The 26,020-nt window shown below is 33.8% G+C and overlaps 10 protein-coding genes across 10 annotated transcripts; 4 read left to right on the top strand and 6 right to left on the bottom strand.

The window, feature by feature from the left end:
* Positions 1-219: 219 nt before the first annotated feature.
* On the bottom strand, positions 220-3,666 carry PAN2 (poly(A)-specific ribonuclease; the record flags this gene model as incomplete). Its single annotated transcript, XM_003688286.1, has 1 exon — positions 220-3,666. The coding sequence occupies one exon, from the start codon at positions 3,664-3,666 to the stop codon at positions 220-222; it is 3,447 nt and encodes a 1,148-aa protein (XP_003688334.1).
* A 2,139-nt stretch (positions 3,667-5,805) lies between these two features.
* On the bottom strand, positions 5,806-7,624 carry TPHA0N01180 (protein kinase COQ8; the record flags this gene model as incomplete). The annotated part of the gene is made up of 2 exons (XM_003688285.1): positions 5,806-7,185; positions 7,367-7,624. 2 exons carry the CDS (start codon positions 7,622-7,624, stop codon positions 5,806-5,808), a joined length of 1,638 nt encoding a protein of 545 aa, XP_003688333.1.
* A 465-nt stretch (positions 7,625-8,089) lies between these two features.
* Positions 8,090-9,574, top strand: PBP2 (telomere maintenance protein PBP2; the record flags this gene model as incomplete). The annotated part of the gene is made up of 1 exon (XM_003688284.1): positions 8,090-9,574. One exon carries the CDS (start codon positions 8,090-8,092, stop codon positions 9,572-9,574), a length of 1,485 nt encoding a protein of 494 aa, XP_003688332.1.
* A 588-nt stretch (positions 9,575-10,162) lies between these two features.
* NSA1 (ribosome biosynthesis protein NSA1) lies at positions 10,163-11,500 on the top strand (the record flags this gene model as incomplete). The annotated part of the gene is made up of 1 exon (XM_003688283.1): positions 10,163-11,500. The coding sequence occupies one exon, from the start codon at positions 10,163-10,165 to the stop codon at positions 11,498-11,500; it is 1,338 nt and encodes a 445-aa protein (XP_003688331.1).
* Positions 11,501-12,011: 511 nt separating this feature from the next.
* On the top strand, positions 12,012-15,329 carry VHC1 (Vhc1p; the record flags this gene model as incomplete). The annotated part of the gene is made up of 1 exon (XM_003688282.1): positions 12,012-15,329. The coding sequence occupies one exon, from the start codon at positions 12,012-12,014 to the stop codon at positions 15,327-15,329; it is 3,318 nt and encodes a 1,105-aa protein (XP_003688330.1).
* Positions 15,330-15,398: 69 nt separating this feature from the next.
* On the bottom strand, positions 15,399-16,676 carry ABD1 (mRNA (guanine-N7)-methyltransferase; the record flags this gene model as incomplete). The annotated part of the gene is made up of 1 exon (XM_003688281.1): positions 15,399-16,676. One exon carries the CDS (start codon positions 16,674-16,676, stop codon positions 15,399-15,401), a length of 1,278 nt encoding a protein of 425 aa, XP_003688329.1.
* Positions 16,677-17,033: 357 nt separating this feature from the next.
* On the top strand, positions 17,034-19,667 carry PRP5 (DEAD-box RNA helicase PRP5; the record flags this gene model as incomplete). The annotated part of the gene is made up of 1 exon (XM_003688280.1): positions 17,034-19,667. The coding sequence occupies one exon, from the start codon at positions 17,034-17,036 to the stop codon at positions 19,665-19,667; it is 2,634 nt and encodes an 877-aa protein (XP_003688328.1).
* Positions 19,668-20,016: 349 nt separating this feature from the next.
* On the bottom strand, positions 20,017-22,164 carry TPHA0N01120 (uncharacterized protein; the record flags this gene model as incomplete). The annotated part of the gene is made up of 1 exon (XM_003688279.1): positions 20,017-22,164. One exon carries the CDS (start codon positions 22,162-22,164, stop codon positions 20,017-20,019), a length of 2,148 nt encoding a protein of 715 aa, XP_003688327.1.
* Positions 22,165-22,704: 540 nt separating this feature from the next.
* On the bottom strand, positions 22,705-23,796 carry ERT1 (Ert1p; the record flags this gene model as incomplete). The annotated part of the gene is made up of 1 exon (XM_003688278.1): positions 22,705-23,796. One exon carries the CDS (start codon positions 23,794-23,796, stop codon positions 22,705-22,707), a length of 1,092 nt encoding a protein of 363 aa, XP_003688326.1.
* Positions 23,797-24,185: 389 nt separating this feature from the next.
* On the bottom strand, positions 24,186-25,379 carry THI2 (Thi2p; the record flags this gene model as incomplete). Its single annotated transcript, XM_003688277.1, has 1 exon — positions 24,186-25,379. The coding sequence occupies one exon, from the start codon at positions 25,377-25,379 to the stop codon at positions 24,186-24,188; it is 1,194 nt and encodes a 397-aa protein (XP_003688325.1).
* Positions 25,380-26,020: the final 641 nt, after the last annotated feature.

The raw sequence follows: 26,020 nt of genomic DNA, 5'->3' as shown, positions 1-26,020 counted from the left end.
GGTGGTGGCTGGGTAAATGGCGCCGGTTTGGATATATCCGGGTTACAGTCTCGTTTAGTGGGCCGTTTGTTTTGGCGTCGGGTAACCGCATGTGTGTTTTAAAATCATGAAGGCGGGTAAAACAGGTATCATACATAAATAATAAAGCATGTATACATGTAAGGTATGATATTATATTATTGTTATGTTTTCCTTTTTATTTAAATCTTGATATCTTCTCTATCTGGTCAGTTCTGGAACTTTGAAATTGGTGATTCTTCCTTCCTCGTAGATGACGTCTAGTACATGATTCAGGGTATTGTTTTCCTTTAAGCTTAAATATTTCTTATAAAGGACTAATGCTGTGAATGCATCTTCGATTGAATCATGATTTCCTTCTTGAATGTTACTGTCCAAGATTGCAAACGCTAAGTATCTCAGTGATAAATATCTCTTACCTTGTAAGAAATAAATAGATGTATCTCTGATTTGGTTGTTTGGAATGTTAATATTAATTTGTTTGAAATCATTATTTAACCCATGTCCTACAAACACACATCCCATTTGCATTAGTAACCAAATCTTTCTATAGGTAACATTTCTATTCACTAACTGTTTGGAACTATATTTGATGTCTAAGTCACCAGGTTCTATACCACTATATTTCGTCACATAATTTTCAATTCGATCATTGTTAACAATGTAATCATCAACAAATGGTTCACCAAATTTATCGCCTTCATCGCCTCTTAAAATGGAAACACGAGCTAGAGCTGTCTTTTTAGGTTTGATAATAGTCTTGTTACCTTTACAATCAATTTCACTGATCTCTTCATTAAGAACTACAAATTCAGCATCGATTGCTACTAGAGTTCCTGGTTTTGGTACGTCTTTATCATCATCTTTATTCAATAGCGTGTATTGTTTGATAACATCTTTTCTGATTCCGTTTGCAAAATGGTCACGATAAAGTATATTATAATTTATTGGATAACTATCAACCGATAAAAATGGTTTCCTAATTTCTTCGGAATCACAATAAATTACGGTTTCTATTGTTTTCCACCAATACGAAATATTCAAAGCCTCTTCTTCTTCTACTTCTACCACTAAATAGTCGTTGAACATGTACCATTTGAAACGCTTCGAGTTCGCATCAAATGCTCTTGAATATGTAACCAATCTAGATTCACCATTGGTATCGGTTATTCTCGCAATGTAACCACTCAATTCATATTTGAAAATTGGATTGGATGTCTTCAGTTCACCAGGATGGTTCTTCAATACAGCTTTATCTTTAGAGATAGTTGCATGGAATTCTAACGTTAGCCAGTCTTTCACTGTTTTGGCGATACCCCATTCAAAATCAGATAATAATAAATTCAATGATAAAACAGGAGGCAAATTCTTGATAATACTTTCATACTCTACAAGTTCTTGTTTATTACAAACCTCACACGTGCTTTGCATCAAAGCGGTTCTCTTCATTGAGGACTCTATATATGGTAATATTGTTTGATTGTTTAATTTCCTTACATTATGTTTCAAATTATTCTTTATTGGTGAACAAACTGTCAATGTAGGAACAATGCTAGTATTCTTTTCGTAATGTAGACAACTAGATGAAATATTTGTCTCTAGATGAAATCCAAATGCTTCTTCTAACGTTATACTATGTATGTTTCTTTGTAATTCGTCAGTCATTAAGTGGTCTAATAGAAATTCATTAAAATTTTGTATTGTGCTTGTCATTAAGTTCTCGTTACTGCCAACAGAGGTTTTCTTATTCATAGGCGTGTCATTAATAGTTTGATAATTTATCTCTATATTTGATTTTTTAGACTGCTTGGATGAAGTAAAACCAGTTGACTTGAAGGAATTATTTTCCTCTATTATATCTAATGTAGCTTGTAAGTTTGACGTTAAACATACCCTACCTTCTGATCTTTGCATCATATCGTAAAGATAACCTAACTCTGTTAAAATGGAGTTCGGACTGAAGTTTTCATATTTTAAACATCCAACAATGAAATTAAATATTTCCGGAACAAATCTATACAGTTGAACAATTGGATTAATATATGGATGGTCCAAATCGGTATCTAAACCTGAGTATTTAGTTTGATTAAATGCTTTGAAATCGAAATTATCTGAACCATATTTACCATGTGTTAATTGTAATTTTGTATATGCAGGAGGTATTTCATTATCTCTTTCTGGTTTGACCCTTAATATATCGCTTAATTCATCCGATTGACTCCCATTCCCATTACCGGATGTAGTGGCTTTATTTGCAAAAGTAGATTTTGTATTTTGCTTCTTTCTTATCTCAGATAGTGATACATACGTTTCAGCGACATTACCATGTCCATATTTTGATTTATTATACCTTAATAGTGGGTATTGCTTTGAAGCTAAATGAGAATTAGCAGTTTGGGTTGAACTTGTTCTTGAATTTAAAGTCGGATTTTTGACTTTAGGGGATTGTAGTGAGTTCGAATCTATAGCTTTGGGAATTGTACCGTTACTGTGGAAGATTACTTGTGGCCATGCAGAGAGTAATTTTTCATTATAATATGGCATACCGACAGAACTTAATGGATAATCAAAATTATCAATTGATGTTAAACCTGAGTTTACACCATCATTAATATATTCCGGATATTCCAATGGTTCTGGTTTATTAGTACAATTTGTACTACCACCAGAACGTGACCAAAGGTTTAGAGTGTTGTCGCTATTCAAAAATGCAATATGATCTCCATTTGGAGAGAGTTCCATCGCTTTAATTGACTTGCAAGGATGTACATATTGGGTTCTCAATATTGGGTTTGATAAATCAACGAAATCAAAAGATCCTTGATCGGATGCTACAGTCATTATTGTTGGTAATACTGGATGTAACCTAACGAAATCAGCACCTCCTGAACCCATTGAAGTTCCTTTTGAAAACGAAATCGGCGGTAGTTGTCTCATTATCCTTAAATCGTATACATTTACAAAAGGATCTGCATACGTGTTATTGAAACGCTTTGATTTCCCTACTGTAGTTAAAGTATAATCCCTTGAATCCATAGCTGATATGGTAGCAGAATGACCTGCAAATGATTTGATAATATGATTTGAGTTTGGATCTAATAAATCAATTGAACCTGATTGTTTACCAATAGATATGATTTTATTGCTTGTACATAAAAGTTTAACTTTTGGATTATAGTCGATCATTGAAGATAGACAATTTTTATTCAAGTCAATTGAAATGATACCTGTGTTTGTATTATTGCCAGCACAATAAATTGAATTTTGAGAATCATTCGAATTAAAACACATAGTTTTCAAACCTGTCAACACAGATAATTCCATACTTGTAATACTTGATATTGTTACACCTCTTCTATTTGAAATATGAATAGAATCGTCACATAATGAAATGATTCCTTCTTTACGTATTAAAATATCATTAACCGGAATCGCACCAATATGAGAAGTACATCTAGTGTATAATTGAGAATTGATATCATAAGAAGACACTCTACCATAAGTATCACCACACCAAATCAAATTTGCAAAATCATCAAAGACAATTTTACTAATTTGTTTTTCTTTATCATCGTATCTAAAATATGATTTTTTTAAATGTTCTGTTAAATCCACAGAATTAACAAATGATGGTTGCCAATTATTCATAGTTCCATAAATTAAGATTAGTCCCTAAAATTATCCAATGTAATAAAAGCAAAATTAAGGTAATATTAAAGGAATGAAAAAAGAGCAGAAAAATCAATAACTTAAACAGACAAGCCACCCAAATTTTATTATTGCAATTATCAGTATATCCAGTTTAATTTATTTCTAAAGACACTTATTATAATTTAATCCATAATAAGTCAATTGTATCAATAATATCAATAATATCAATTATATCAGTTATAGCTTAGTTCTTATATAGATATATCTCTCTCTATATATATTTCCTATTAGTCAAATTAGCGCTTTAACAATAAGTTTCCAAAAAGACAATAGTATTACCCGGCATTATATTTTCGTAAACTATGATATTATTTTGTGTTTCCTAAAAGGGACATAAAAAAGAAACGAATTTTGTGATGGTCTTTTATTTTAAGCGCCGATCATGTTTTTTTTGCCACAAAAACGAAAAAATAGAAAAGATGAAAGAGAATTTTTACAAACGTATATAAAGGAAAGGAAATTTAAAATATCATAAAAGATAATTTGTAACAATATTATATATTTATTAATTCATATTATACTTTTTTTTTTGTTCTTATTTATTATTTTCTTTTTAAAGAAACCAAATCTCTTTGCCATTTGGCTTAGATCAAGTGTAGTATCTGTTCTTTTCAGCGTAACAACTGAAATGACCTCAATGAGGATCATTACCTTTTTAAGTTACAACACATTTTTTGGCAACTTCAAAATTTTTTTGGTTTTTTAACGTTGTTATTGTTTTCTTGGATTTATATGATTCAGGATTCATCATGATGTTAGAAGATTATGGATATAGAGAGATTGTTTTCGGAGTGGTATCTGAGTCTTTAGGGATTCATTTTCTTTTAGACTTCCTTTAGATGGGTTTTTCTTTTCCTTTTAACTTGACGATTTCTTAGTTGATTTTGTTAAGGGGAGGAAAGAAAAAATGCATCCGGAATGTTTGGTTTATGGATTGGGTCGAGTGGCAATAATTAGGATGATTCACGGTGTTTGTTTCTTATACATGTTGCGTTCAGATTTGTTATAATGGGATGACTTTGTAATTATTATTGTTTTCCAATTTCTTTCTATCGAGGGTTTTTGTGGCGCATTTTTCTTAGGGATTACTTAGAACTCGGTTATTCGTTCTTTCATGGAATTGCGATTTTTGAAGAGAGCCTTGTTGTTTTACTGTTGTGTATACATGGGAATTTATTTTTTAAAGGAGGTGATTTAGGTTTGTGAAGAGACGTTGTAAGGACTTTTGTTTGCGCATTGTTTCTTTTCTGTAATAGAGTAAGCTTGCTTATTCCCCTAGATCAATATATCTCCTCTTTAAAAGTATATTCTTTTACACAATCCGAAACAGAGAGTCTCTTTCTCAGGGATAGTGCCATGGAGCGGGTTTCCGGGCTCTTTTTGATTCTGTTTGATGGATTATGTTGCTACAATTGTCGTTGTGGGGAGAAGGGGGACTGTATTGTTATAGGATGTTTCATAGGCATTTTTGAATATCATGTTAAGGGACGCATCTTCAAGGAGAGGTATCTCTCTGTGAATTGTTCTAGTCGCTCGCATGGCCTGAACCGTACTGGACATTTGATACTTACTCTATTACAATTAGAAGTGTCGCAGCCCTTGCACGCATACATGGTTTGTCTTGTACAGGCACTGTATATTATACTGGCTGCTTGATGCGTCTCTAGTTTCTATATCCGACCCCCCCTTTCACTCTAAGAATTTATGAATGAGTACATTCATGGTCTTTAGTTTGAAATATGAAGCTATCGTTAGTGTATATATACCAATATATAGTAGTATATAGCATCCTGTCTAATTTGTGTTCATAGGTTTTGTCGAGAGACCTTGAATGTTTAGACCAATGATTACAAAATGTTGTTACGTTTTGTTCTTATACCTAAACGTTCATCAAAGGAAGCATGAACAAAATATTAAATTCATTATTTACAATTTCAATATTTACATTGATGATACATAGTGTAGGGATTAAGCATATATATTATCTGTATAAGAACCATGTTCCGAATAGTTATTATTTTATATACACGGAAACTTGTTCACACATTTCCTATAACGATAAATATGAACCGTTAACTATTTTGTAACTGTTTCCTCGTCTTTCAAGTAGAATATTTCATTGAAGAGTTTCGCACAATGAACGTCAGCTCCCAATCTAGAACACAACAAGAATACACCACTAAATTTACGATGCAAAGAGTAAGTCTCATCTGGTGGTGGACAGAGTCTTTCATTTAGCATTAATCCAATATTGCTTCTTATTCTATCAGAGACTGTTTGCTCACTAAACGGAAACACATCTGTATCTTTCCCCCTAAACACTTCACATAATGTAACAATACTCTCTATATGAGCATCCACCATTGATTTTGATTCCAAGCCATTTAGATATCCTAATTCAATAGACATTTTCTTAACTCCTTCATAGTCAATATCTCTAGCGTACGTTAACAGTTTCCTATACGCAGTTACAAATCCGGCAGGAAATGGCCTAGAGGCACCAAAATCTAATAATTCAACTTTGTTTGTTTTCTTATTGTATAAGAAATTAGCCCAGTTAGGATCGGTTTGCATGAACTCAAAAGTAGCAATTTCATTCAAACACAGTCTCATTATATTTTCACCAATAAAGTTTCTTAACGACTGTGGAATATCGTTTGGTAATTTCATTATTTCAGCACCTTCTAATTTTTCCATGGTTAAAACAGCTTCTGTGGTCAATTCATCGTATACTTTTGGAACCACGAATGCAGAATCATTTTTAACTAATTCTCTAAATTTTGTCAATGCAAGTGCTTCTCTTTTGTAATCACATTCCCATTTTAGTTCTCTTCTTGCATTGGCTACTGTCTTATCAAGAAACAAACCCTTTGGCAATAATCTAGAGGCTGTTAACAGCATCAATATGTTATTCAAATCAGAGTCAATAGAATCCTTTACTCCTGGGTACTGTACTTTTACAACTACTTTATCTCCATTCTTCAGTTCAGCTTCATGTACTTGGCCAATGCTAGCTGCAGCTAAAGGTGTCTTATTGAAAGTTTTAAAAAATTTTGTCTCCCAATCGGAACCCAATTCTTTTCTCATAACTCTATCCAATTGTCTTTGGGGCATATAGTTTGCACTGTTTTGCACCCTAGATAAAATTTCATACAATTCCTTTGGTAATAATTTATCGTCTTGGAATGACATCATTTGCCCTATTTTCAATGCAGCACCTCTCATTTTCGAGAACTTCTTCACTATAGCTTCAATATTAGATTCAGAAAGGATTAATGATTTCCATGATGGTCTATTTCCTCTCGAGGCCTCTGATATACTCTTGACAGCGATGTTGGCACCGACATTAGCTGCCAATGAACCGTAATGAAACAAACGAGATATCCTAGAGGTCGGGACCTCTGAACTCTCCAATATGCGGACTTTTCCAGACTCAACTGTATCGTCACTGTCATTCTACATTTAAAGGATTGTCAACTTTCGAACAGGGAAATCACACTTGTATTCAAATATATACATATACATAATGATATGTGCGTATATAGAGACAAGTGAACCACATAGCTCACAGAGACTATCCGTGTTAGTCAAAAAAATCCACATACTTAGAAAATAACAATTAAACACTTCAACATACTTTCTTAACGCTTCTTTGAGTAGAATATTGTCTTATATTAATCTTCCCACCACCATATCTTATTGTATTAGACAGAGTTTTTGCCTGTTCCCATTTTGGATCATGAAACCATTGAAATTGATTCAGTATCGGTCTCGTTAGAGTAGAGGTATTGACCCAAGTCGATAGAGATTCCTTAGCAACAATACCAGATCCTTTTATGACAGATCGAGCACCTGATAGCATGCAATAGTATTGATATAAATTTTGTCTTGACATCGCAGAACCACAGCCAGCACAACAACAAAGGCTATTCTAGATAGATGCAACTGACACGTTCAGTTAAAAAACCAATCACAGTTGCACAATTACAAAACTTGGTTATAATATTCACTGATTCTTAAATATAAATCTAGTTCTTTGCAACAAAAGGGCCCTGTTTGATGTCTCGTTGTGAATGACGTGCTTGTAAAGTGCATTGAAAAATAAAATTAAAGGTCTTGTTGTTAAGTTTCATAATGAATTGTAGTGATCTGTTCAATTGTAAAAGATGTATTTGAAAGTTTATATATATTTATACATTTGATTCAATGGAAGGTATTGGGCACAATTTAGATTTGTTGAATTTTGCTTAGTACTTTGCAGAAAATAGATTGTGCTCCGATTGTTAATTTGTGAATAGAGAACCGGTACAAGTGTCAAGTCGAGAAAATAAAAAAAGGCTTAAAAGCGTACTATATAACTATGACTGGTACTGAGGAGTTTGTGGACGATAAGAGAGGCTCAGAGGCCACTGATATGGATGGAAACAGTAGCAAGGTACTGAAGCGTAAGAATGAGGATAATCAGGAAGGTCAGTTAGAAGCTGAAATTAAGCGTGTTGCTCTAGATGATGATGATGATGATGATGATGATGATGCGGGAGAGGAGCAAGAACGTCGATTGGATTCAGATTCGAAAAATATAGTGTCAGAAGATAGTAATGCCACAACTGTTGATGACAACCATATCCATTTGAGATTGTTGTGTCTTGTCAGAGAAGCTTCATTAGTCGTGGGACATAGAGGCGACAGAATAAGTAAAATAAAAAATATAACGTCCACAAAGATTAATATATCTGAAAATAATAAGGACACTCCAGAGAGAGTGATACATGTTAGAGGAGATTATATGAATGTGGCCAAAGCTATCGCTTTAATTGTAAAATCGATAACAAATACTTTTGATGACCAAATAAACTCAGTGCCACAACACAAGGATACAACCGTTGTGGATAGAGATACTCAACGTAATTTTAATGATAATAATAACTCAGATGAACTACCGACTACATTGTATTTTTTGATATCACATTTTCTAATGGGATACATAATAGGGAAGAATGGTAAGAAACTTAAAGAGATCGAAGAATCCAGCTCGATAAAATTGTTTGCATCACCACAACAATTGCTACCATCTAATGATAGAATACTTGCTATCACTGGTACTTCTGATGCATTGGAAGTCGCCGTATTAAATATTTCCAAAACAATAATAACTAACTCAAATAATATCAAGAACAAGAGATATACAAATAGAGCTATATTTTACCAACCAACGCCGATGTACTCTGTGCTGATAAATAACTATTCCAACATAAGCTATCCAATCCATTTAAACATGGATATAGGGAAGAACATCGGCATGCAAATGGGTATGAACATGAACATGGGTATGGACATGAATGCGGGATACAGCCACCAGCAGCATCACCAGTACCACCCTACCGATAAGTATACCTCATACCGTAACAATAAAAGGACATTACCATTAAGACCTGTGAATATTCCACAATGTAACCCATCTGCTAGAAATGACGACACAAAAAGCATTGTTTATACTCCGGCAAATGCAGCAAAAGCCATGTCTTTTATTCCAAATTTCACAATCCCAAATGTAAAAGTAGTCGAACCCCAAATTTTCAATTCAGATCAAATATTACCAATGACTTTAGTAACGCAAGAGGTATACATTGATGAAAACTTCGTTGGTAATATCATTGGAAAGGATGGTAGGCATATAAACTCTATAAAGGAATCCACCGGTTGCTCAATAAAGATAGACCCCCAAGAGGAAGGATCATTGGAGAGAAAGTTAATAATCAGAGGTACTTCGATGGCCTCACAAGCTGCAATTATGTTGATCAGTAACAAAATCGAAACAGACAAAATGAACCGCAAGGAAAGATAAGAGTAGACCATTTCACTTGATTGACTATACACACACACACACACAATAGAGATATACAAATACATACATACGTACATATACACACTCATATATATCTTTATATCTATGTAGTTTGAAAAGTAATGTATATATATATATTTCACACCATTGAGCCAATACGAGCTACGATCACCAAAGGAAATAGTGATAAAACAAGTGTTCATCCATGACATTATCAATATGAACAACTGAGAACCATACAAGTACGATTGAATTTATAGCATGTATATAAATCTGTAAGATATCTCTTGGATCATTGCACTTTCCATCAAAGCATTCCATTTCTTAACTATGTGTCTCCCGCTTAAAGGATTGAAATTTCAATGCAAAAAATTTTTTCACCTCATCTCATCTCATCTGCAATACAAGAAGATTAAAACAATTATAATCGTTGGTAAAGTATTGGTTATGCACTACAAATTGAATTGATGTCAAGGTAGCCAGGTTAATCCATCGAATCCGTTGTTTGTGTTTGTTTTAATTGTGTTCATTACTAAAGAATTGAGCGATAACAAGTGAGGCTTGTTCATATAATTACGATAAAAAACGATGAGATTGTTAGTTAGTTGTATTGATAATGGTTCCTTGAAGGAAATTGTATGCAATCAGAACACTGATACTTCTGTCCAGACAGGATTACAACCTCTGCATGTGGAGATGCATCTGGCCCAGGGATTAGGGAGTTACGTCGAAAAGATGTGTTTGGTTTCTCCGAAGATCATATTACTTGCAAGAGCAAATGGTGCTATTGAATTAGTTCAGATAGAAACTGTTGCTAAATATAACGACGAAGATAAAAAGAATAGTTCATTGCCTTTACCAGAATTCGAGGTATCGAGTTTTGAAGTAGTTGATAAGTTGGATGGGTTTACTGACAATAGTAGAATAGAACACTTATTCAAAAATTCAAAGAAGAGAACTAGGGTAAATGATGGATTTGTTACGTTATCACCAATGCCTCACTCTGTGGATACGTTTTTTGTTGCAACAAAGTCTGGTTTGATTCATGTCATTAAAGTCGACGAGAAGACAAATAAATTATCGAAGGTATCTTCTTTAGAGGTCAAGGCTCCATTAGAGTTTGCACAATTGTATGATTTAGATATTAATTCTGATAGAATTGTCTTTGGGTATGGTGGTGAGGAAAATATAGTGAAACTTGTGGAGTTGGAGAAAGATTTCTCTAGTTTGAAAGAAATATGGGAAGCTAAAAATGTAAAGAATGACAGACTTGATATGCGAGTCCCTGTTTGGCCTGTTGGTTTGAAGTTTCTATTGCCTTATAATGGCAAAGATAAAGATTCCACCAAGCTAAATTATCAATTCATTATCATAACAAGATACTCGCATTTAGGTAAATATAGAACACAACATGGCCGTAAGCCAATGGAGTATATTGATTTATTACCAAACCGTGAACCACTTACTTCACTAAAATTGATATATGAGAACGTTACAGAACAAGGAAATGCAGAGACTGAAGATTTCAATGATATCGAGGTCGTGACAACCGATACAAAGAAAGATGTCATGAAGTTTGATCATTCTGGTAGATTACTATGCAAATTTGGTAAACAAGACATAGTCGGTGCCTCCAAATTCATTGACGTTGACGACCAAAAATATCTACTGCAAGGTGGGTTTGACAGATATCTAAGAATATTCGATCTTCAATCAAATAAAAGAACAGTCAAGATTTACGTTGGAAGCAAAATTCAAAGTGTTCTTGTTCTTGATGACGAAGAAGTTGAAATACCAGATGATCCAAATAGTCCAGAATATGCTAAAAAGATGAGAAAGCTAAAACGTGAACAACAAACAAAAGAAGATAACGAAGAAGAGTTATGGGATTCATTGGATAAAAGATCAAAGAAGCAGAAAAAATGATAAACTATCTTCATCATGATTGATCTTGAAAACAGATATACTGTCCTACCACCAGCAGTGACAGTTTCAAATATATTTTTTACTCTTATTATATAGAATTGAATAAAAAAGAAAACAAGCATTTGTAATAGGAACAATAAATACTTGCATATGTAATATATAAATCAAAATAATACTCACTTCCATGCTAATTGTACTCACTTCTTACATACTGTTCTTAACAATGGCATCAATACGCAAGGTGTTTGACTCTTTAAACACCCATCGCGCTTCCAACCTCCATCACAATAATAACAACACCTTTAAAGATTGAAGTTCGATTCTATTACTAACTATTTATGAACTAGGATTTGTTCTTTAAGAGAAGCTAAGGTGTCTTTTAGGGAAGAACTAGTTCTGTTTGACTGGAGTGTTACAATATTACTCTATCGAGATCAATTAATTTAATTAGCACTCCCTTCAACTAGGGTTTACAGCATTAACATTTCGATATATTTGTTTCTGTTTCCCCATGTCTAGTAAATTTTACAATATACCAGGGTCTCATGTGCCTAGTGGGAATACCTGTTCCAATGAGTTAACATCATTACTACCTACTAGGAAAGCTAGCATAACTTATTTCAATTATACATCAACTCCTGCTGGTCAGAAAGTGTCATCAAAATATGATCCAAATAATCCAAATAAGGATAAACTAGGAACTTATGATGGTGTTTTTATTCCTACAACTCTGAATGTTTTATCTATTTTAATGTTTTTAAGATTTGGCTTTGTATTGGGCCAACTTGGTATAATTTGCACTTTAGGGTTATTACTATTAAGTTATTTAATTAATTTACTGACAACGTTGAGTATTTCTGCAATTTCTACAAATGGTACTATTAGAGGTGGAGGTGCTTATTATATGATTTCAAGGTGTTTAGGGCCAGAGTTTGGTGGCTCCATAGGTTTAGTATTTTTCTTGGGACAAGTGTTCAATAGTGCAATGAATGCTGTTGGTATCTCTGAACCGCTATTATACAATTTTGGGATTTTTGATGATTCTTCAAAGCATGCTGCATTATTTGAATTGTTACCAGTTGGAAAATGGAATGAATTTATTTACTCATCTACTATACTTTTCCTATGTATTACAATTGCATTAGTGGGATCACAAACAGTTTCTAGAGCTGGTAACTTTTTATTCTTTATTCTAATGAGTTCAATCATTTCTATTCCATTATCATTGATCTTTAAATCTCCATTTAAGGATGTTATCTCATACTCAGGTCCAAGTTGGGACACCTTCAAAGAAAATTTATACCCACATTTGACTAAAGGCGCTGCTGGTTCGATGGCCAAAGGCAAAGAAACATTTAACGATCTATTTGGTGTCTTTTTCCCTGCAACTGCTGGTATTTTTGCAGGGGCTGGTATGTCCAGTGAATTAAGAAAACCTTCCAAGTCAATTCCCAAAGGCACTTTATGGGGACTTTTGTTTACATTTTTATGCTATGCTGTAGTTGTTTTATCTATGGGTTGCTCAATTCCAAGAAAATCATTGTATGAGGATGTTCAAATTATCCAATCAGTTAGTGCTTTACAATCAATAATATTTTTAGGTGAAATGGCAACATCAATCTTTTCCATTACTGTTGGTATGCTGGGTGCTGCATATGTTTTAGAAGCCATCGCCAGAGATAGTATTTTCCCAGGTTTGTCTTTTTTTTGCAAGAATCAAATTTATTCTTTACTGTTTACATGGTTATTAACCCAACTCTGTTTATTTTCCGATGTCAATAAAATAGCAACTTTAATTACAATGACCTTTTTAATGACTTTCGTCGTAATGAATTTAGCATGCTTTTTATTGAGAATTTCTTCTGCACCAAACTTTAGACCATCTTTCAAATATTTTGACAAATATACTGCATTAACTGGCACCATAATATCTTCTGTGGCCATGTTTATAGTAGATGGTATGTCTGCATCTGCGGTTATTCTGGCAATGATTCTTATTTTTGTTTTCATCCATTATGTGTGTCCACCTAAATCTTGGGGTGACGTATCACAAACCTTAATTTATCATCAAGTAAGAAAATATCTACTGAGGTTACGTCAAGATAATATTAAGTATTGGAGACCTCAAATACTACTTTTTGTCGATAACCCAAGAACTAGTTGGAACTTAATAAAATTCTGTAATCATTTGAAGAAAGGTGGTTTATATGTTTTAGGGCATGTAACAATAACAAATGATTTCCAAAACCAGTTCAAAGAAGTTAGGAAACAGCAGGACGCCTGGGTCGAAATTAGAGATATGACAAATATAAAGGCATTTGTCCAAATTGGCACGGGTCCTAACCTACCTTGGAGCATCAGAAATGTATTCATGGGGTGTGGTTTAGGTGGAATGAAACCTAATATAACAATAATAGGTTTTTTTGATTTAGAAAGTTATTACGGTACTGACACTAATAGCATTTCTACTCTGGCAAATATAATTAACCAAGATGTCAATATTAGTAATACATTGCCAACTGATGACTGTAAAAATGAAAATAAAGTTACAGTTCAACAGTGGGTTGAAATTATCGAGGATTTAACCTTAATGAAATCTAATATTGCTATAGCTCGTGGATTTGGAGGGTTACAATTTCCAAGTGATCTTTCAACGTTAAATCAATCGGACAAGTCCAAAAAATACATTGATTTGTACCCCATCCAAATGTTGGCCAAAATGACTCTAAAAAGGGAAGATTTATCTCTTCTAACAACAAATTTTGACACATATACGCTGATTTTACAATTAGGTGCGATATTGGTCACTGTACCCCAGTGGAAGAAAACACATGTCCTTAGAGTCATATTATTTGTTGAAACAGAATCTGAGAGATTGGATGAATTGGATAGAATGAATAAACTGTTAGAGGTACTTCGAATTGATGCAAAAGTATTAATCGTTGCATTAGATCAATTTAGAGTTTATAATACGATTGTTAAGGGTAATCCTATTATGTTTGACTATGTATCAAAGATATTAAAAGATGATCCGTGGTGGAATGACTTAGTAGAATCAAGGAATACATTAAAACCACTAAGACGATTTTCTACTTCCGATTCAATTGATATCAAAAATAATACAGGGAAAGCAAAGAAATACAAAACTGCCCAGTTACAACAGTTAGGGATCTCACTTACTATGTCCTCCAATATGCCTCACAATTACAACGGGAATGATTATCTGGCTACTGAATCCGATGAAGATGAAACCGATTTATCATTAACTGGATCAAACAGTTCATTGTTACCACAAGACCAAAGGTTAAAATATGAATTATTCCGTAGATCACATTACAATAACGGCAAAAAACCATCTTCCATTAAGGGTATTCAATCTACCTTAAATGCATCATCCATTGTGAACCCAGTATTTTCTAGTAACGCATTACCTAGGACAAAAATTATAGAAGAAGGTTCTGGTGATAAACCGACAATTATTCCAGTAGAAAATGATGCGAAGCCAGTTCGAAGTGAAAGTCCGAAACAAGTCGAATTGAATAATATTACTTCTGTCATCTCTAATGGTAGTTTGGTACGGGCAATGCAAAAACTTACTTTTAATGACCTTCCCTGCGCTGCTCAATACTTGATCTTAAATGATCTAATGGTTCAATTATCATCAAATTCTGATCTGATATTCTCAACACTACCATTGCCAGCATTGCAAACTCATAAAGACCATGGAGAAAGTCTTCAGTACGTACGTGATCTAGATTTATGGTTAGAAGGTTTACCACCAACTATGTTAATTAATTCACAGACTATGACCGTGACAACAGCTTTATAATTATTCATTAATATACTAATAGTATATACTATTCAATATTTAGATATTCAATACGTTTCAAAATTACATTCATTCCATGTTTACATCTCTCACCTTTCTAAAGGCAAAAACTGTGTAGAAATATGCGGCAGCTTCCTTTTCAGCACCTTCAATACCAAATCTTCCATCTGATCTTTGCAAACCTTCTCTCATTTTAGGAGAGAATCTGTGCATCCAATTGGGTATTTCATCGACAAAAAATTTATTGAAAGGAGATTGCAATTCTAATTCCATCCCGTATTCATCCGCCAAACTTCTTAAAGTCTCAAAAGGTACCACATACTCAGGCACATTATCAATAGCATCTTCCAACCAAAACGTATACAACTGACCATACGGTGATGGAAACTCGTTATCATTCTTTTGATATTCATTGTTTGCGAATGTGACTTTGTAAATGGAGTTTCCCCAAGAAGGCTTTTCCACATCTTTACTTATTTTATTCAGTTTATAACGAATAAACTCTGAATCAGGGATAGTTCCAAAAAAACAACCTCCAATAGCTAATGATTTAGTAATATTAAGCATTGTGCATCTGGCTTTTTCCTCAGTTTCAAAAGCATAATGTAAGCAAAACTGCGCTGAAACAACATCACAAGGGAACCTACATTGAGGAAATGGTTCAAGTAATTCTCCTAGTGAAACACCGAAACAGTCACCAGTTATCAATATAACTTGATAATCCAAATTTTTCATAGTTTTATATCTTCTTTGTGCTTCTTCAATGGATGCATTTGATATATCAATACCTATGAATTGAGAAATGCTTGCTTGACCATATTTTCTCAAATCACCACCTTTACCACAACCAAGCTCCAGTACAACATTATGTTGTTTCGTAAATTTATCAATTAGCATAAACTTAATTGCATTATTGAAATTACGAAGTTTAATAATAGGTGATAGGTTTCTCTTCGATCTATTAGCAATATACGTCCTCTCATTATAATGGTTAATAACTAATTGATCAACATTTTTTTCCTTTTGACTTGCCAATTCAATCTCATGTCTCTTAAGCTGTTCCTCACGTAATTGCTGAGTTCTAGCCCTCTTTCTTCTTTCTTCTTCATCGTATCTCTGATGTCTTCTTTGGTGGTTTCCCCTATTGTTTTTAGTAGCTTGTTCTTGATAAGAATCTTGAAAGTTCTCACGATTCCTCCCATATTCTTTAGTAGCCTCATGATGAGATTTATCAACCGTACCCTGATTAGCAACAGATTCAGTTACAATATCATCTGTAACACTACCATACTGCTTGTCATAGTCCTCTTGGGACATCCACACTGGTTTATCAGGTCTGGCGGACATTGTATCTCCTAAGTTTAAAGTTGCCTTTATAATTCAATGATAAGTTGAGCAACTTGTCAATAGCATACAGTATGACAAGCCACACGTTTGCGATAATTAAATAATCAACTTAGGTTCTTAAATATTTACATTTCTTTAAATATTGAATTCACAATGTCATAAGGTTTGAAAAATGTGGTACTTGAAAAAAAAATGTTGAAATTTCGAGATGAGATGATTCAACTTCCATAACTTAGTCAAAAGACTTTTAAGTAACTATAGTTCGTTAACAAGTATTCCTATCTTCCCAGAAGTGGTTACATATATAGATCACTAGAGATAGTTGGGAATTCATATCTTGAGCAGTCCAGTTTTTTTATGCGTTATTGTCTTCTGGAATACATAATAATGACTGACACCCCGTATGTACATGAAACTAATACTGAGAAGGAGAGGCTTTTCGAAGAACGAAGAGCCAAACTAGCTAAATGGAGGAAGAAGAAGGATGATGATCACGGTGGCTATGACAAGCCAGTTAAAGAGGCATCTGAGAACGCAACTTCAATGAACAAAGATATTAACCTAACTGAGACAGAGGCAAAACTTTTAGAGAGGCAACTGAAACTACAAGAATGGAAGAAGAAGAAACGGGAAAGAGATCAGTTGAGATTAAAAGAATCAGAACAATCTGTTGGGGAGACGAAATTAAAGAAAGCTAAAAAGCCTAAAAGAAGGAAGATCCAATTTGACGATAGTGATGAAGAGGATAGTGATAAGCAGCTTCCTCTTTATATGCCAGGATCCTCTGAAGTAACAAAAACTAATGAAATTTCAAAAAATATAAATAAGTCTTCTAATGACACGGAGGATGTCGATCCATTGGAAAGTTTTATGAATTCTATTAATACTTCAAAGAATTCTAACGGTACATTAACCGGATCGTTAATTGATGATAATGATACTCTGGATAACGTACTAGTTGAGAACGGCAGTGATGATGATAATGAAGCCTTATTACGATACAAGAAGGTAGCTAAATTAAAAGCTAGTAAAATAGTTCAGCATATGAACTTTAAAAAGGAAGATCTTGTACCTTTTCCAAAATCATTTTATGTAGAACCAGAAGCAGTGCATGAGATGTCGAATGAAGCTGTTGACGAATTAAGATTAAATTTGGGCAATATCAAAATTTCTGGGAAAAATTGCCCAAGACCAATAACTAGATGGTCTCAACTCGGTATTTCATCAGATGTTATGTATTTATTAACAAAAACTTTGCAATATGATACTCCAACTCCAATTCAATCACAAGCTATACCAGCCATAATGACAGGTAGAGATGTAATTGGTATTTCAAAGACCGGATCTGGTAAAACAATATCGTATGCTTTACCTTTAATACGACATGTCAAAGCTCAAAGACCTCTATCAAACTCAGAAACTGGCCCATTAGGATTAATAATAGCCCCAACACGAGAACTGGCAATTCAAATTAATGAAGAAATCCAGAAGTTCATAAAGAGTGATCCTTCAATAAGATCAATATGTTGTACAGGAGGTTCTGAACTAAAAAATCAAATCTATGAATTTAAGAGAGGCATCGAGATAGTCGTAGCTACGCCAGGTAGATTTATTGATCTTTTGACTTTGAATACTGGTAAGTTGTTAAATACTAAAAGAATCACTTCTGTGATATTAGATGAGGCAGATAGATTATTTGATATGGGGTTTGAACCTCAAGTTACTCAGATAATGAAAACTATTAGACCTGATAAGCAGTGTGTATTGTTTAGTGCCACATTCCCTATTAAATTACAAGCTTTCGTTAAGCGTGTGCTGCATAATCCATTAACTATTACCATCGACTCAAAAACAATGGTAAATGAAAATGTCCACCAAGCATTTGAAATACTAAATAATGATAGTGAAAAATTCTTCAAGCTAATTGAGATTCTTGATAATTTCGTCGAGAAAAGAGAATCATCTCAAAGTAAAGGATCAGAGCAAGTAGAAGATGAAATTATCGATAAAAAAATTATCATATTTGTATCAAGTCAACAAACTTGTGATGCCGTTGCAGCTAACTTAGAAAAGTATGACTATGATGTTTTTTCAATACATGCAGGAAGGTCATATCAAGAAAGAGTATCAAACTTAGAGAAGTTTAAGAAAACAAAGAATAGCATTCTATTATGTACTGAAGTTCTTTCAAGAGGTTTAAACGTTCCTGAAGTTTCATTAGTTATAATATATAATGCAGTCAACAAATTTTCTCAATATGTTCATACCACTGGAAGGACTGCTCGTGGTACAAGAAGAGGTAATGCAATTACTTTATTGTTGTCTGATGAACTTGATGCTGCATATATATTGAAAAAGGCCATGAGAGATGAGGAACTGGCAGAAAATAGCCCAGAAAAGATTTCGATATTAGATGAAATGGTAAACAAGTTTGAAGTTGGATTGAAAAGTGGTAAGTTCACTATTTCAAAGGGTCTTGGTGGTAAAGGATTGGATAATTTAGACGCACAAAGGAATAAAAATAACAACAAAGAGAAAGAAGATTTTAAACGTATTTCTAAGGGAACAGTGAATAACGATATTGACGGTGGGACTGTGGATATGGATGACGTCAGTAATGATGTCGTTGCTGATATTGAAGTTCCAAAATTAAAATATGAAATCATTAGAAATGATAATGCCGATAAAGCTTCAACATTCAGTGCACATGTCTATATCAATGACCTCCCCAAATTAATTAGATGGGAAGTCTCAAAAAACACTACCTTATCTAATGTAAAACGTGAGACAGGTTGCAGCATAACGAGTAGAGGACAATATTATCCTGATAATAAAAACCCTAAGTCAGATAAAGACCCACCTAAATTATTTTTACTTATTGAGGGAAAAGAAGAGAAGGATATTATTTTTAGTATTGATTTATTAGAAGGAAGAGTCAAAGAGGGTTTACGTAAAGTTGAAATACAAACCTTGAAGAGTACTAAATATTAATTAACATCAATTGTAAAATTACATATATATAAGAGAAAACTATATAATAAAAAATATGTGTCTTTATAAATGATATGATATATAAAAGAGTGATGTCAAAAAATTGACAAACTGTTTTATGCTTGTTGTAGATATTGCGGTAATGTCTTGAAAGAATATAAATACATAAGAACGTTTTGATGACTTCTAAATCAGGTTGTTTAAGCCGTTCCATTTGTTCCGTAAAACTAATCATATCACATGAACATTTATTCAGTTCTATCATTAACGTTTAGTTAAAACAAAATAAATCTTAATAACATTGATCCTTTTAACATAGTCCAAGTTGCATGCTCCACTTTTTCTATTATCAATTTATCTGCTTAGATTTCAGATGATTTAATTGAGGAATAGAGATCGCCCTAGCATCTAAATTTTGTAATTTGCTTAATGATGCTTGTAGGACAGGATAATGTGCCGCAGTACCAGATGTTAATCTTGATAATTGTCTAGCGTCACGACAGAATATGGAATAGCACTTGACTATTTGCAAATATAATTCAATTCTACTACCTTCAAATTGAAAACCTTCAGAAGTAAGTTTAGTTGGAACTTGAACATCATCATTATGAAATTCATCAAACGCACCAGAAGCGTTAGCAGCTTGTAAAGCTGGATGTGAAAAGTCCAACTCTTCAGAATTATTTACAGATGAAATTGAGTTGTTCTGCGCTGGTGTAGATGTTCTTGTTTGTTCGTTTTTTATTGTTGTTGATTTGACTGCAACGTTGTCGACGTTCTGTTGAGTCCAGGTGATAGTTGCATCCCTTAATGCTGCCCAATCGGCATTTGCAATGAAAGAAGAACCAATTTCATCTGTTTTTTCGATCATTGAGGTCCATCTTTTTAAAATTTCTTCATTAGTTGTGTTGTCGACGGAACCCATTGATTTAAGCAAAATTCTGTATGCAACAATAGTTTTTGGAATATGATATAGAGCATAAGCTTTATCAATATAGTCAATAACACTTCTATCTCTCCAGATAGAACATTTGGTTAAAATAATATTAAAGAATGGTTCATCAATTTGTTTTATATTATTATAGGTTAGAATAACGTTTTGTAATCTTTGGAAACCTTCCATTTTATTGTTTGCAAAATATTTGAAGAAGATATCAAAAAAAGTATCGTTTAAAGAGGATGAAATTCCATGGTTAATATTCTTGCCATAGTGAACGACTGATCTGTACCAAATTTCATAAACTTTATCGAAGTCATTTGTTAACTCCCAGATATTTTTCAAAAATAATTTAACGTATGAAACTTGCAAATCAATCTTATATGGCATCTCATTATTCAATGCCTTGTAAAAAAATGCCGATGCTACATTTAGATCTTTGCATTCACCAATGAATGATAAATGAGTCTCTATTAAGTAACCATATTTTGATTCACTGGACTCTTCACATAATTCTTCAAAAAGTTTCAAAGCGATCTCGTTTTCACCTGCCGATAATGCAGCTCTAATCATACCAACAGATAAATTTGGATGAAAAAAATTGATAATTGAGGATGATTTTTCGTATAAAGATTGAATTTCATTAAATGGTACACCATTGTCATATAATAATGGTAGTATAACACCAACAACTCTTGGGTTTAAAAATGTGTTTGCTAATTCTTTATTTTTGTTTTCATCAAGTGCAGATCTCCAAATTTCAACCGTTTCTTCAAATAACAATAACTCTTTAAATGCAGTTACCAAATGCATAGCACCGTATTCATTTACTTTACTTTTACCTTCCAATATATATTTTGAAATATCTCTCAACGATTGGCAAAGATAATTTGTCATTTCTTTATGGAATGATTGAGAATCATAATCTGGTTTTTTGTTCATTCTAGTTAATTGATTTCTGTTTGCTCTTAAACCATTATGTAATAAATGTATTAGTTTTGAAACTCTGGCAGAATTCATTTCAGGTGCATTATTGTTTGTTAAATCATAGTATAACTTCATGGCTTTATTAATGGAGTCCCAAAATAATGGATTCGCGTTTGGATCAGGATGAGCAGTCCCAACGTTCATGGATTTCCTTCTTGGTGTCTGAGACATATACAAAGTTTGGGAAACACATTCATCGAATGCAATCACTTGATTATACCATGGTGAATCCACACTGACATAGTTGATCTTTGAAGAATTTTTGTTTCTATTATTATTATTATTATTATTATTATTATTACGGTTATTGGTATGAGAATTTGCAGTGCCAGTCCTAGAGCGGTTGCCGCCGGTGGCATTCAGCTGGTTTCGCAAATGCCTTACCCTATCGGTAGCATCATTGACCTTTGAGTTTCCGGTATTCAAGTATTTTGAACTAGGGCCATTCAAATCTTCTTGTCTCTCTAACGAAATAGAACCATTGAAACGAATGGAATGGTTAATAGAATTCCTTGTGGAGGCAGAGACTATTCTCCCCTTGATGATCTGCGACTGTTGAGCTAATCTAAACATAATGTACTCTCAGTTTTCGTCTCCCAAATCTCAGAAATACTTTTCTTTTTCTTAAACTGGATCTTAGCTTGTATATAGCTGCTTGAGAAGTAAATAATGACTTCACGATTTTTCTTTCTAATTTATACCGTTATGATCCTCAAGAAACGCCTGCTCTGTAGTAGTCCGACAATATTATCGAATCACTCTCCTTTAAATATCAAAACAGTTTTATAAATAGTACCATTAGTAAAGAGTACAATATATTTGCCCCCCCAAATAGTCCTGTCTATTTATACAATTTTTGAAAAAGGAAAGTGGAGCGCCTTCTTTTGCCGCCAGGTTTCTGCCGTTGTAAGTGATCACACCATTAAAGGTCGGGTAAGCGCAACATAAGGGCTTCTCAGCTGGAAAGGCCCAAGTTCAATGGTTTTAAGTGCCTATGAGATGTAAGATGCTTGTGTATTATCATTTAATTTCTAATATTTAAGTCTATAAAATGCATGTCAAGTCATATATGGTAAGAGGAGCCCCCCTGTTCTTGTTTTTGGTATATTATTTCTATAACAGAGGCATGAAGTTGGCAACAATCATTAGAGGAAGCCCTGTAAAATCTTCTCTCAGCGTCCAGATGCAGTTGCAATTCATCTTTGCCTCTTTTACGCTGGTAAGAATTTTGCAATTGTACATCACTTCAGACCCTTTGTATTCCTTGTATGCAATCTTTGAAAATGTTTTGAAGTAATCTACCACGCTGTCATCGTCCAATATTTCTACAATAAATGTCATCTTCCCCAATAATTGTTGTCGTTTCCACCCTGTGAGGATCTCAAACTCTTCGTTGATGAACGATATCTGTCCGTTCCTCCTCCAGATGCATGTAGGTGTTCCGGACTTGAAGATCATCTTACTGTACTCAAGTAGCGTTCTCTGGTATCCTTGCTCCATGAAGATTAGATCTTGCTCGGTCAGTTCTATAGAACATTCAAAGAAGATCGGTCTGAACTCACTCAATTCTTTACTGATCTGGATCAATTTGTCACGAGGGAGCCTCTTGCTCAAATAATTGAATAAATGGTGGAACCCCGGGGTGTGTGAAAGAGGTCTGTTCACGAGTTCATAGATATCAATACTTCGTCGATACCGTAACGAATGTTCCCAGAGTGGATTATCGTAATATCTGACTGGTCCATCGACGCTTTCTTCACATTTCAAACTCAATGAGATATCATGACCATCGGATTCCGTATTAATGTTGTCTAGTATATCGGGGAATGTGAACTTCTTGGCTGTCAACTCATATTGGTTCGTTTTATCATCCCTTAGAAAATTGGAATTGACCGTTTTGTTTCTGTATGGAACTAACGGTATATGATTAGAGAATAAATCAATTCCACTGCTTACAATCTCATTGGTTCTTTCACCTAACGCACTTTCAAAATAGGTTGGGACCGGCACTGGAAGCAATATTTGCTTTTCATTTATCCCATGCATATACTTGCTTTTTTTACGAGGTTTATCAATACATGTATCGTCGACACCCCTCATGACACAACGACTACAAGGTCGTTTTTCTTCACATGATGCATGTGCTTTAGAGCAATTTAAACATGCGGTCTTTGAACGCTTTCTTCTTGCACCTTCTGTCATCATCCACGTAACTTAACTCATCATAGAGACACACTATATCTCTTTATATTTTTCCCAACACCACCTTGATTCCTAGCCACAATGACCAAATAAAAATAAAACATGAACCCAAATTACTTTAACCTTTTATATGATGTCGACTTTTGACCCGCGTCAAGCCTCTTGTGGTAGCGTGGTCACTAATGTTGACAACGACACTAATTATCAACTAAGATATCATTTGTTTTAAATGACTATATAGATTTATCAAGATAGATGTTTGAATAGATGCATGTATTTTATAAATGTATTGATATGTAGGGGTGTCTAAGTTTATTACTCATACCTGTGGAACGAAATTGTCCAGTGTGCAGCATAAGCCTAGATTTAATCAATGTGAAAATTTTGATAATCTAAGATCGCAGGTTCTGGCTGTATGCTATGCTGTACTGTGTTTGTAGTTTTGTCTCCCAGTAGTGCATCTGCTCCCAGGAATGTGAGGCATCTTTGAATGAAACCATTTCTTGGAAAACTTTGTCACACCAGCACTGGGTGATACGTTCTGTTACCTGTACTAATAATCGGTTTAGAAGGCTATCGCCATTTAGTGATTGGTTCTTTAATATGTTATAGCAGCGGTCGAGCACCTTCAAATTACTTGTAATTTTAGTTGTCAAGTTGATTAAGGGATAATGATACGGTTCTATTTTATTTGGTAAGTATTGTAATATCCATTTTTCGCACATTACTGATATCAACATCACCTCACTTGGACATCTTATAAGAAGCAGCATCAGAATCACAGGACTCAAATTGTATGTGTCCTTTAAATAGTGATCAAGGTTTTGGATTAGCTCCTTTTGGTTCAACTTGAGCAACTGGAAATATATTTTTGATAGTTTCTTATTGGAAAGCAGCGCCCTTTTAATGTACGACGTGGATGCCATTATTAATATGTTTTTGTTATCTTGTGTGGTATCTTCGAATTGGTCAGCAATCCATGCTGGTACACACTTATCAATGAAATTGATAATGATTTTAGTATCCACATTTGAAGGAGTTTTTTTCGTCACTGAATGTTTGACAATACCATTCGATTTCTTATAGTTGTTTGAAAATACATGAAATGGTCCTTGGTGACCAGAGACATAGCCATCAAGTTCGGAAATGTTCTCTAATTTAAATAACATGTCATCCAAAATTGCTTCCACCGTATCTTGTCTATAATCTCTACCTTCTACAGGTCCATAGACTGAGGGAACAGCATTGTCATAAATTTTCAAACGACGAATACTTATAGTGAACTTCTTATTCTTATATGTTTTAACATGATCAGCCATATTTTTGTCATTTGATATTATGTTTGAGTTATAATATTGTTCAACTGTGTCTGTTTCTTTGATATTATCGCTATGTTCCATTTGACTATTCGTATCCAATTTGTACATATTATTTTCTAACCAAATCAATTTAACGTCGTAAGAACAATGATTCCCATGTTGAATGCATAATGTGCATTGTGGCCGCTGTTCATTACATTTCTTCTTCTTAAATCTACAAGCCCAGCAACCTGTAAACTTTCTTGTATTTGTATTTTTGACTAGCATGCTATATTTAATGACACTTGAGTGAGTTTTGATAGTCGCATATACTCTGTGAATATTTGAATCACAGTAAACTTCAAACCATTAAACAGTCACAGAACAGCACAATAGTCTTTTAAGTCTTGATAGGAGATAAATGAACAAGATTCTCAATTCTTATATATATTGATTACGCAGAAGCAACATCAATAAGAAGCAACAATTAACGGAAATTCCTACAACCCACATGCAGGAGGGCCAAGATTTATGCCTAGATATTATAAAAATACATGCATGGATATGAGATTTAGTGGTAATGAAAGAAATATTAAGTGATATAGATAATGTTTTTTCAAAAACCATTTCTACCTAGTATATAATATACAAAAGCAAGCAGTGATACAGTATATGTATGTATTCAGAAAGCTAGGACCTCTCGTGGTTGAGACTTATAATCCTGCATCCCCAAGTAGCTTAAACATGAACGTTCTGCAGCATATACAATTGTTGCAAATATGTTACATTTCTGTTATTTTTTAGACGCAGCAGAAGTAATCTGATCCAGAGTAGCCAACAAGTATGTAGACAAAGTCTGGTCGTGATCTTTTCTAGTTAGGAAACAAAGTCATCAAAAGTACATACACAAGATGCGTTTGTTATTCCAG

The sequence above is a fragment of the Tetrapisispora phaffii genome, chromosome 14, assembly GCF_000236905.1.
Source record: "Tetrapisispora phaffii CBS 4417 chromosome 14, complete genome".
Lineage (NCBI taxonomy): Eukaryota > Fungi > Ascomycota > Saccharomycetes > Saccharomycetales > Saccharomycetaceae > Tetrapisispora > Tetrapisispora phaffii.
The sequence above is the reverse complement of the archived record's forward strand: the minus strand, read 5'-3'. Positions and strand labels throughout refer to the sequence as shown.